Source organism: Necator americanus, chromosome III (genome assembly GCF_031761385.1).
Source record: "Necator americanus strain Aroian chromosome III, whole genome shotgun sequence".
Lineage (NCBI taxonomy): Eukaryota > Metazoa > Nematoda > Chromadorea > Rhabditida > Ancylostomatidae > Necator > Necator americanus.
This window is the reverse complement of record NC_087373.1, coordinates 28,825,822-28,838,039: the sequence shown is the minus strand read 5'-3', so window position 1 is coordinate 28,838,039 and position 12,218 is coordinate 28,825,822. Positions and strand designations below refer to the sequence as shown.

The 12,218-nt window shown below is 41.1% G+C and overlaps 1 protein-coding gene across 1 annotated transcript; it reads right to left on the bottom strand.

Annotated features, from left to right (window-relative positions):
• Nucleotides 1–901: 901 nt before the first annotated feature.
• On the bottom strand, nucleotides 902–11,551 carry RB195_011277 (uncharacterized protein; the record flags this gene model as incomplete). The annotated part of the gene is made up of 14 exons (XM_064192623.1): nucleotides 902–994; nucleotides 1,063–1,144; nucleotides 1,199–1,269; nucleotides 3,967–4,065; nucleotides 5,451–5,522; nucleotides 6,728–6,805; nucleotides 8,905–9,114; nucleotides 9,175–9,271; nucleotides 9,460–9,596; nucleotides 9,661–9,804; nucleotides 9,859–9,959; nucleotides 11,085–11,202; nucleotides 11,257–11,365; nucleotides 11,451–11,551. 14 exons carry the CDS (start codon nucleotides 11,549–11,551, stop codon nucleotides 902–904), a joined length of 1,512 nt encoding a protein of 503 aa, XP_064050206.1.
• Nucleotides 11,552–12,218: the final 667 nt, after the last annotated feature.

The following is a 12,218-nucleotide window of genomic DNA, read 5'->3' as shown; positions in this document are numbered from 1 at the left end:
GCCGAAAACGGAAGTTCTGGACTGAGGCGGTGAAAGAGGACCTGACGACACTCGGCGTAGATAGGCAGTTGAGGCGAGACGTAAGATTTTGCGTATATGCATAACCCAACTCAAAGCCGCACCACCCCAGATTCGTGGGGTGATGCCTTTAAAAAAAGTCGAGCAGACTAGAACCATGAAGTCTTAATCGACAGCCTTCATATTTCATTTGGCTAGTATTTCCAAGTATAAGTTAGTATCTTCTTTTTTTCTTATCATTTATTCTGGTATTTTCGAAGCTTCTCCACAGATGGAATGTAAAGGCAATAGGCTTTTCCTCATTTTCACCAAGACTTCAATTTCAGGCGAGCAGCTCGGACCATCGCTTTGTACGAACGGCGCCGAAGCACTGCAGCTTCGACGTCAGTCAGAATCATCAACGGCTCCTCGAAGAAGATTTCCACTACAACTCCCTTCTGTCATAGCTTTTTAATTCGCTCCGACGCAAGGGACAAGGACTTCGAAGATACATCTCGGTCGTGACAACGTCCTCTTGGGATCCGAGGGAATTTTGTACTTTGTACTGTTTTTCTAGAACTTTTTTCCCGGAAAAAATGGGTTTTCTCAAGGTCATGAGACGAAAGCAAAAAAAAAAGATACAGGACGTAGCTAGATTTTTCTTGATGTTACAGGGAAATCAACAACTATGTGACTGCGACCGACAAATCAAATCTAACCCAATTAATTGATTGCTTAAATTGATGATTCTACATTTACCTACGTAGGAATTATCTGTAATGTCCTCGATGTTTTTGTGCGCGCTGTAAATATTTGAACGGAATAGACCTCAGAAAATTTATCACAAAGGAAAATACAACGAAAAGGAGGATAGAAAGAATTTCATATTTCTTAGTACAAGAGATCACTGCTGCATTGCCTGGGCATGCTGTTCAGCTTTGCGCAGTTTCATTCGAAGATCGCTGGTCTTCACTACGTCAAGAGGAGTTTGCTCCTCCTAAAATTAAAAAAAAACTGACTTTTACACCCAAACAGGTTAATGAGGTGCTGGCTGCAATGGCATACCTTGTTTTTTACAGTCAGGCTAGCTCCTTTTCTAGCCAATGCAATAGCAGCATCCTCGCGGTCCTCTTCGCATGCAAGGAATCTGGAAAGAGCCGCAAATTATTTACACGATTTGAAAATGTTAGAATTTTCTTACAGAGGTGTGTTTCCTTCAGAATTTCTAGCATCGATGTGAATTTTCGCACGACCAAGGAGCATATGGACTATCTGCAAGCACAGATTCCATGTGAAAATAAGACAACTCCGGTCTTACAGCTGAACTGATTTCGTGAAAAAAAAACTGTACATTTTGCCTACTCATGTACTAATAGTATAACTATAACTAAGATTAACCTAAAGCTATTTCGGATTGTAAGCTTTCGTAAAATAGGTTGTTCACTTTAAAACTACTTCCTAGAAAGAGCAAAAAAAACCACTCGTTCAGAATCAGCAGAAACGCCGATCTGAAATTTGGAGGGTATTTTTCCTCAACAAAGTTCCAGAGGAAGAAACCGTGTCCCTGGGAGTACAGGCATAGGAACTTAACAACAGTTCCTTATAAGATTTTATGACAATACATTTCAATGGATGGAAGTCAAGCAGATCCGGTCAAAAAGGCGGAGGAAATGCATAAGAATCAGGAGTGCAGAGCATTATATTGAACAGCTTACTAAGAAGTCAAGGTCCATTCACGTTTTAAATGTTTTTGGGCATCAGTGGCAGTTCATCACTTCGCCATGTATTCATATACAAGCTCGATACGTGGGTGACACCCCAGTAATGCTAGGCCACACGTCGCCAAAACAGAAAAAACTTAAACTGTGGAAGTTGTAATGGGACATCTTGTGACATTGACATTCACGTGCCGGGTAGAGAATATATGTCCGGTACTACATTGCTCCGTGGTCTGGGTAGCATCTGTGGCGTTGGCATGACAGACTACTTACCTCCATGTGCTACATGCGACAGGAGTAAATCACCTTTGTGATTGGTACGCACCGACGCAGCTTACAGGCAGCATACCACGAATCTGAGGTGGTAAGGATTTCAGGTGGAGTATCCGTATACGGGGTCGTAGATTATGGAGACCGGGGTGGTTCCGCTCATCTCTCCCTGAGTCACTGCAAGCAGTCGACCCCTGAATGCTGTTTTGTACGATGCCTTCTTTTTTTTTTGGTCTTTCTTTCTTTTGGGGGGGTCTGTATTTATTTTTTTGAAGGGGGGGGGGGGGGGGGGGGGGGGGGTTGAATAGGGGCATAAAAAAATTTGAGTGGCTATTTGCAGTGATGCAGGGAGAGATGAGCAAAACCACCCCCGTCTCCATAATCTACGACCCCGCATACGGATACTCCTCCTGAAATCCGCACCACCTCAGATTCGTCTTATGCTGCTTTAAAGGCATCACGAAATTGACGTGGTAAAACCCCCAAGAAAAACGTAGAATTGTAGATTACGCAAATGAGCATGGTTTCCACCAATCAGCCCTACTAGCCTTAAGAAAGTCGTGGGAACCGCTACGGTTTACGTTACGTTTCCTATGAGGTACGTGAGAACGCGCACCCTTGTACACATTCCGGTCACCTCAAGAGCCTACTCATTGGTTTTACGTGAATAGACGAAAAAGAGACGTCATTAATCTTCGATCGCTCGTTCGTGGCGTCCACAAAAGTGGCACGTTGCAATTAGTTTCGTAGGGAAGAATGCTGTCTTCCACGACGTTATTTTGACGACGACCAATGGAAGACGAACAGACCCACGCTCGTTTCCCTAATCTTGAAATCTAAAATCCGAACTCTAGATTTTCTCTGAGATTTCCGTACCACGTCAATTTCGTGATACGCTGCCATTAATTCAGAATGCTAATTTCGCCTACCACTGCGCGGCACCACAACTACATTGTAGGGTCTAACACTCTCATCGCTATCTCCCTTCCTGTCTTGCTCTTTTCCTTGGTTTATTATGTGAGCAGAAACCTGTGAACCTTTCGTAATTGCGTAGGCTATTGGCACGATTCATGAAGGGAAGTGGACCATTCATAATACATCACCTATAAATGATGTATTGAGGACATACCACAACTGGTGAGCCTCTTGCTCATAGCATCAGCGTATATATGTGTACTCTTCATCTAAACCGTAGTTCTTCACTTTTCTAGTCTGCATGCACTCACATTTAGAATAACACTGCTAAGAAATGGAACTTAATCGGCCAGGTCGACCAATCAACGCCTGGAAGATCTGAACGATCCTGGCCGTGCGAGTGAAGCCCTGACGATAGATGCTGTCTTGGGTTCTCGGTGATGGCGGTGGTCGTCATCAGCTATTCCTCCTCCTCAGCTGTTTTTCTTTAAGCATCCACCTCTGTTGATGATAGATAACGAATGGTACGTCGAGGTAGAAGCGCGACTCTTTTAGACAAAAGGAGGCAGACTGAAAAAGAAAGCGCCAACGAACGCTGCAGAAGAACCCCTTAAGGTGTAATGTTACGAAGTCGCGACATCAGCATCCTCTTTTAATCGCACGCTCTGATTTCCATCTGTTTCGGTCCTTACATAACAGTTTCATGGCAAGAATCTCAAATTGTGAGTAACTAGAGAGTAAGTTGTGAAAAACTACCTCCGAAAGTTCAACTAGCAGAGGAAGCCAGGCAACTAATAAACGGAATCGGGTCGTTGGTATCAAACTGAAGAGTAGAATGACAATTATAACTAACCAATAAAACTGCATTTTCTGAAATTCAACCCTCTGGATTCTATTTTTTCAAAGCCTGGCACGAACTACGATAACCCAATGGTAATAAATAAGTACGTACTCTCTTCAGTAATAAATAGCACTAATTCTGTCTAGAAAAAAGATGTCGAGCTAGCTTCATTTTATCAATAACATTTTCAAATTCTAGTTTCCATAGACAATCAAAGAATATCACCTTATCGTGCCCCTGACTAGCCGCCCTGTGAAGTGGAGTGGCTCCAAATTTGTCGGCAGCATTGACATCAGAGCCAGCTTCGAGCAGTAGATGGGTGATCTATAATAATACAAAGCGTTGTGAACAACCATTCAAAAGAGTTGGAAAACAAAAAGAAGGTCGAGCACTACATAATCAGCAGAGGTTGCGTAAAACGGAATTAATTGTTACAGTACTTGACAAGATTTAACTTCCAACAAAATCTCTTTTAAAACGCATAGTTTCTCCACTAAAAAAAAACCAAGTCAGATTTCCCCTCTAATGTTCAATTACGCCTATTAAACACTCCGAATTATAGGTGGTCAAACAATGACATCCAAGATGTTTGTTGTTTGTGACTAAAATATGATAGGATTTAGAGATCAGTGAAAGTAATGGAACATCAATCAGAATTTTGAGAAAAGAAAACTGTTAAGTGTAGGTTTCGATACTGACTCTGGAAGTTCAGTATTAGGAACAACATCCTGGGGAGTGTTGGGAGATGAGAGCCATATTAAGTTAATGGTGGTGGAGGAAAAATGCTGGAACAAATATAAACAATTTCTATAAGTGAATTTTTAGAAGATCTTAGAGTGAACCCTTCAACAGTTGTTGTTTGCAGCCGATCACAGAACAATAAAAAATGCAGTAGCATTCCCAAGGGTCTCCAGAAAAAGACGCAGGTTTTTTTTCGCATCGATCTCAAATGCAGTCATATAAACTAATATCGGATTATTTTAACGGTAATGAAACCAGTGAGAAACTACGTATAGTCGGGTCAAAACGATATGAAGCACGAACATTTGCGTAAGCGACTGTGCTCGAAGAGTTGCGGTGGATACAGCAGTTAGATTCGAGGTGGAACCGTCGCGAACTGCAGAGATGGGTGGCAGTAGCGAAAATTCCCACACGATCCTAACCGCTAAGCTCCATCGCGCCGCTTCGAGCGCAGCCGCTTACGCAACTGGTCGTGCTTCACGTCGTTTTGACCGAAATATATCCCAACTATATCTCTGACAACGATACGCATTACTGATGCGTCTTGTACTGCGAAACTTTCGTATTCTCCCAATATTCTGTATTCCACCGCTTAGAGGTTGAAAATTTGCTTGTGAATTAAGTATTTTTCGAGTTTTGGAGCTTTCTTATCAGTCAAATGATACTGGTGTTTCATTGGCGAAATCCGTCCGGCCAATTTTGGCCAGAATCGTACGTTTATTTGGAATGATAGCTATCCAAATGTACAAAAAGTTGTGTAAGTAGATACAAAGAGACCACTAGTTGAAATAGCACATACTGAAGAAGCATTTCGATTCGCATTTGGTGGAAGTACCCCCTCGACATAATCCAGTGATGAATATAACCACAATATAACTAGGTTGTGGAAAAGTAGCAATAAAAAATGAGCTTTACTAGTCTCCCACATGATTTTGAAGTCGTCATGCAACATTCCGAACTAAAATTACCTCAGCATGGTTTCTGCTTGCTGCGTAATGAAGAGCTGTTTGCAGATTGTTGTTTCTGTGATTCACATCAACCTAAACACACAAGTTGACCTGTGGAGAAAAAACAACTAAGTGAACAAATTGAAACAGCATCGAATAAGTACTTATAATTATATTAACTTTTATACAAATGAATATTTGCAGTTTTGATCATAGATACAAGAAAGAGAGAAACGAACAAAGAGCATATTTTCCAATTCTCGTCCAAACTCCTCAACACATAGACGATCCGTTTACATGGAGGGGGTTATTTCTGACCACTCGTGTACGATCACTGTGGGTCGTATTATCTCCGATGGTAGTATTTCCACTAACTTTTTTGGACTACACATGTAATTATAATCCATTCAAAACGATATGAAGCACGGTACAGTGGCGGCTGCGCTTGAAACGTTGCGGTGTAGCGTAGCGGTTAGGATCGAGGTGAGTCTCTCGCTACCATCTTATTTTCCCCTTTTCCCAAGTGAACACGACCCATGGATGAACCGTGTTTTATGAACAGTATCGCGCACCTGGATCCCTAAGAAGCAGCAGTCATCTTTGAGAAGATCCGGACACGACTACCCTGATTAGTACGGAGGCTGTCGTTGGGTTAATCAACCAGATGGTGGTGTAACATCTCCGGGCTAAATTCTAACCTCTAGGAACTCGCAAAAGGTACATTCCTCCCAGTTCCGACTCCCTTTTCTAGAGTCTCGACGCTGCAATCCCATCCCTCATCCAGCCTCTATTTCACCGCACGGCACCTCAATCTATCCATCCATCCATATATTTGAGACAGTAATAGTATAATGTCAGTAAATGCTTTTATGACTAGTGCCTACGAAGTGGTGAGGAGGGCACACAGCAACAGCCATATACAGAGAATAGGAGGAGTGCACCTCAAAGAGGGATGGTGGTATGGCGGCTACTCTTCCAGTTGCGCATTGTAGGCTAGCGGGTTAGACGATTCCGAATATGTTCGAAGATACACGAAACGAAAAAATTCAAATTCGAAAGCAAAAGTGTGCAAATTCACAAACATCGGAAGATGATTCTGAAATAAAGAGCTCTAAGTATTGAGCCCTATTCTTTTATACTGGTCGGCCTTGTGATAGCTACAGTAAGAAGAGCACCTACAGCGGCCTCGTCATCGCGGCGCTGCGACTGCGTAGGCACGACCAATGGGTTAAAAATGTAGTGGTTGGAAGACCTCCGATTAGAGATTGGAACTAAATTTAACCGACCTTAAAACTCACCTGCGGCAACGATAACAAATAGCGCACAACCTCGACGCGACCAGCGGAAGCCGCAATCATAAGTGGGGTCCAGCCCATCTAAAAACACAAATGTCTCAAGAAAATAGCTCAAGCTTATACAGGAAATTTGAAGGGGATTTTTCTTAAAATCTTGTCACTGGCATATATATCGCATATCTGAAAATACTGCTTTAGCAATCCGTATCCTAAGCCCTGAGAGGAAATCAGATTACTATTCAAAAGGAGGGCAAAACATTACCACAAGGGGCATTGCTGGGAACGCAGACCTATGCAAGTGGATCGTAAATAATAAATATATCGTGCAAAACAACGATTGCTTACAGAGTAATAGTTAAAATATAGGATTTTATGTCACATCAGATAACTACAAATTCGACTGAACGAACTATCGGCATTCTACTTTCCAGTGCCACTAAGAACAAAATGGCTGTAGCCTATAGACAATATCATCCTATCGAACATTTTTAAAAGGTTGATTGACAAGATTGAAAGTGAACTGAGGGAACGCGACAACTCCTGACTTGGAATTGCAATTTCAGATTTCGCTCAGCGTCTATTTCCTTAGCAGGTCCTGATCAACCATGGACACAGGCAGTAAATCTCATTCATTTCCTATCATCAAGGTGCTTGATGGTAGGAAATCCATGTGTCCTTGCTAAGCCTACCTCTCTATTTAACGACTTCTAACATTGAGATTTTTCATCCCGGAGGGAGTGATATCCAAAAAAAATAATTTAAAAAAATAACCAAAATAACTGTTCCCAAAAAGTTCAACAATGGACAATTGGAAGATTCCTTTAGGATATTCATTGTCATTCCAACGGGACCATACGAAATAGGAATGATGAGAAGCGTATGTTTCGCAGAATTCTCGAGAAACTCTTTCAATCTTCTTTTTCCAACACGTTGAAAAAAGAAGATTTTTGGCTCGTCTTTCACAACTAATATAGTACAGAGCGTCTTCCTTTTATTTAACGTCTGCAGAAATCTCGACTACAGCTTTAAAGAGAAACACGTCTTAAGACAAATATTTTACTGAAGTTCTCATCAAAATTCACCCGCCTTCACTTATTTGACGCCCACGAAGTGCACTCAGAAAAAAAAATCAAAAATCATAATAAATCAAACTGATAAGAAGCAACGCCATATCTATGGAGGAATATACGATGCCAATATTTCACCACTGAAAAACGAACGTTCAGACTAATGGATTCACGGCGTATTTCGTCTATAGTCACTGATCTATCATGCGAAGTAACAAATGGGAACAAATGGTACTCCGTAATAACAGCTAGTAACTTGATCAAAAAAAATTTCAACATAACAGGATAACAAAACACAACATTTTTAAAGCAAAATAATTAAAAATGTCTACAGAAAAGTCGTACACACGGTTTAGAAACTACGACTGCGTCACAATTCGTATGTCCGTAATTCGTAAAGAGCACATTCAAAAATCACACTAAAAAAAAAAAACTTCTGCCTTTCAGAAATATATTTGCAGAAACCGAACCTCATCTTGAAATGGGTGCATCAACATCGTAGACACCCTATAATTTACCTTCGACTTTTCTTATTGGAAGGTATCTCGAGACAACGACACGGTACTGCAATAAATGCGCTGAAATAACTAGTAACGCTTAGCGACAGTTGCTATCAATTCTGCCGCCTGCTGTCTTTTAGACGGTGACAAATGAAGTTAGTATTCACTGCTGCTGTCACTTCCATTTAAACTAATCTCGCCACATCACTTCTATTTAGCTCTAAAACGATAGCGTGCGAAATCTTCGGCAAATTCCGCTTTCATAACAGCATTGACACCTTAATAATGAATAACAACTACTTAAAAGAAAATGCCTTAGGCTTTTCCCTATAATAACATTATATTGTGGAGGCATGGATGGCAACTGTTTCCTGTATAATTCTTGAAATCGTGGATGCAGTGGCAATCCATTGATACACCTCACGGGATCTTCACTTCTTAAACCACGCTTTTCATCTTGTAAACCACCAATAGCAACTAAGTCAATCTTCTGAATGAGAAAATCTTTCGCGGAGACTTTTATACTGTTCCCAACTCCTACACTAAACGTCAGTAAGAAAACAAAAGCTAGGGAAAGGAGTGTGTTGTAAGAGGGAAAGAGAAGTAGAACGACCTCACTATTGATCTTGGCTGGATAGATATAAAACAAAACTAATCCAAAACTTAAATCGTCTGTGCGATTAGCCGCCATCTTATCTTGAGAAATGGCGAGTTGAAGAATCGGCATGCAGCCGCCGACAGCAGCAAAATGTGGAGTGCTTCGACCGGAGTCATCAGTTGCCTCAAGAATTCCCTCCACACGAACTACCATGCGTTTAGCATCCTAAAGAAGCAAGTTCACATTGCAGTTACTTCGAAAACATAATAAAAAGATCGATACAACCTCATCATTCGACTTTCGGAGCAACTCAGCGTATTCTCGAACCATGTCTTCCATCTTCACTGGGCTTTTATCAATTTCCATGACTATGAACCACGAACTTAATATTGCGATAAGTTTGAAAGAAAAATTACGACATTAATTGTTTGTGGTCCCACCATATGCAAGAACAAACTTTGAGTTGAAAGTAGCATTTTATTAAGGGTCTAAAAGAATTAAACACAAAAAAGAATATCACAGACAGCTTTGACAACTTGCATTATGCAACAGACTCGCGTTGTAAATCACCACAACCAAAACTTAGACAATACCCTCTTCTGTAAAATATAATAAATCACTGCTAGGTAAAAAATGAGTGCAATGGTTACAAGAATTTTGTCCGTTAGCTCTCGTCGTTCGTATTTAGATAGCAGTTTGCTTCCCGTCTAAAAGAAAGGAAGGCAGGTTGCAAAAGTTATAGTAAAAAAAAAACAACATTAAACATCACACCTGTATATAACCCGCATGACTCTCAAACTCCTTATGAGTTTGAGCAAGAACCGAACTTGAGTGAACCAAGCTGTCCATCGTCTGCTCACTTTGTGTAACTTGTTCACCCATCCTTGACAGCAGTTCTGACAGACGTTCAGTTGTCTGCAGAAATCCAGAAGTATAAAGACCATACTTCGCACTAGTATTAGGTCAAACCTTCATAGCGTCTTCCTTCAAGTTCTTCTCCCCCATTTGCCGCTTCTTTCGCTCTGGTCCATCAGAAGTGCTTTCGAATAACGAAGATCGTGCCGATTCATCTGCAAATGCAAACCCAATCGATCACGTGATGAAGTTGGAGGTCCTATCCTATCTCACCTTCCAAACAACTAACGATTTACATTCTTTCATATTTTTTTTGAGTTTCACAAAGAAATAATCTATTGTAATGCAACCTTGAACATCATGCGGTATAGTGCAGCGTTATCATGGCCCTCTTCCAATGTTTATGGGGAGAGGGCGGTGGTAAAGCTGTATCTTAGTTGTGTGTTGATCGTAGCAGTTAGCTAATGTCCTCACATACACGCGTCCACACCTTGATCGACCAGCACCGGCAGTATTGCATTCGTTTCCACGCTGTCTGTTGAAAGCTTCTTCACAGTAAACGATAGGTTAGGACGAGAGGCAGGCTATATTCCTGGCAAATCTCTATGACCATCCAAACGGTCTGGATACTGCTCATGCAGCAACTTGTTGCTGCGCTTCTGCTTCATTAAGCGTCCTTGATATGCGTATGAAGATGATATTTGTGAACGTTTTGTGTAAGTAAAAGCGTTCACAAGGTAACCTTCAGCTCAGTAAGCATGACATATCGATTTGAAGATCCTTTCGGTCACCTTTCTTATGGGTAGGATCTTCCGCCCGCCTGAGATCATTTCTTTCTTAAGATAGGACGTCATGTCCGTCACTAGAATAACCTGAGGAGGACGATCACCATCCCAAATAATGTCTACAGATATGAGGTCTGGTCTGGTGACTGTGACAGGTTTCATGCTCCTGATCACAACTCGCACTTCCACAGAACGAATTCGGGGTGGAGTTCCTCTAGAGGAGGTTAGGGTTTTGCACAGGAGTTGAAGAACGGAAAAGACTCTAGTACAGGCGCCTCATGGTGATTGCCGCGTTTGCAAATTTTGTAAAGTTGCATTTTCTAAAACTAAGAGAACATATTTAATAAGAAACATCCGTTTTCCATAACTAAATGATGGACTTGAGGCAGAGGGAGGGAGAAAGGCTGAAAACTGCACAAAAAAAGAAATGAAACACACAAAGGGACAGGTAAGTTGAAAACTGGCTTCTTACAAATCCACCTAGTACGAAGTGGGTGAATTTGAAACAACAAAACTTATATTGAACTTCCAAACACTGAAGAAATAACGACTAACTGATAGTTTTCCTTGCATGAATGGTTGCAGTTCGTAGTTGTTGCTGATTCTCAGTGAGCTCCTTACTGTGACGCTCAGCATTATCGCGAACGTTTTGCTGCTCCCTTCTAGATGACAGCTAGAATGAAAAATTTAATGTAGAAGCATTAAAAAACCACCACTCGTAGCTCACCTTTAACGTCACTGTTTTTAGAGCATCAATTTTGTTTTTCAACGACGTCAGCAGATCTTTAGCTTCTCTGGTTTCTTCGTACAAAGTCTTTTCGTCTCGAACACTCTGCCTACACATCAAACAATTATTTGATTTCAAAGATAATCAAACAATTGTTTAATTTCAAAGATAAAGAGTAATTTAAAACATCTTACATAATGTAGTCGATCTTCTGTTTAGCCATAGTATCTAGCTTGACTATTTCTTGGTGTAGTATGTGAGCTTCCAAAGCCCCCCGATCACTTATTGGAGGCATTCTCAAGTGGCATGATTTAAAGGTGAACAAATAAGATTTTAATGAGATATAGTCGGGTCGAAACAACATGAAGATCGGTGCAGCTACATAATTGGCTGCGCTAAAGACGGGCGGTGGAGTTAGCGTCTCGAGGCAGGACCATCACGCACTGCACCGATGAGTGCCGCTAGCAAGGGTCCCAGCTCTATCCCAACCGCTCGCTCCGCCGCACCGCTTCGAGCGCAGCCCTTCATGCAAGCGCACCGAGCGTCATGTCGTTTTGGCCCAAGTATAATAAAAATTGTGATTTGCTTAAACCAATATTGAAATCCTCTTCAGACAGAATGTTTTCAGGAACTAACGATTGTCACGCTTAGTGAAAATGTATGACTTCCTGTCCTATGGATAGGAACAAGCGTAAAAGCACCACAGCACGCCAAGTTTCTCAGTTTCAAGTTTTTAAAGTTTCTCATTAATTTCCTACTGAAACTAAAATTTGTAAAGTAAAATTTTGTAAAAAAAAAACTAAAACTAAAATTTGTAAAAAATACTGCATGAATGCATGAATAAGATTGCGAAGTTTTGCCAAAGTTCTTTCCTGTTACTTTTATTCTTTATTTTGGTCCTAGGGCCTCTAAAATCTTAATTTCTAGAGAATTACTTTCTGCCTCTTTTGTGTAAAATTGAG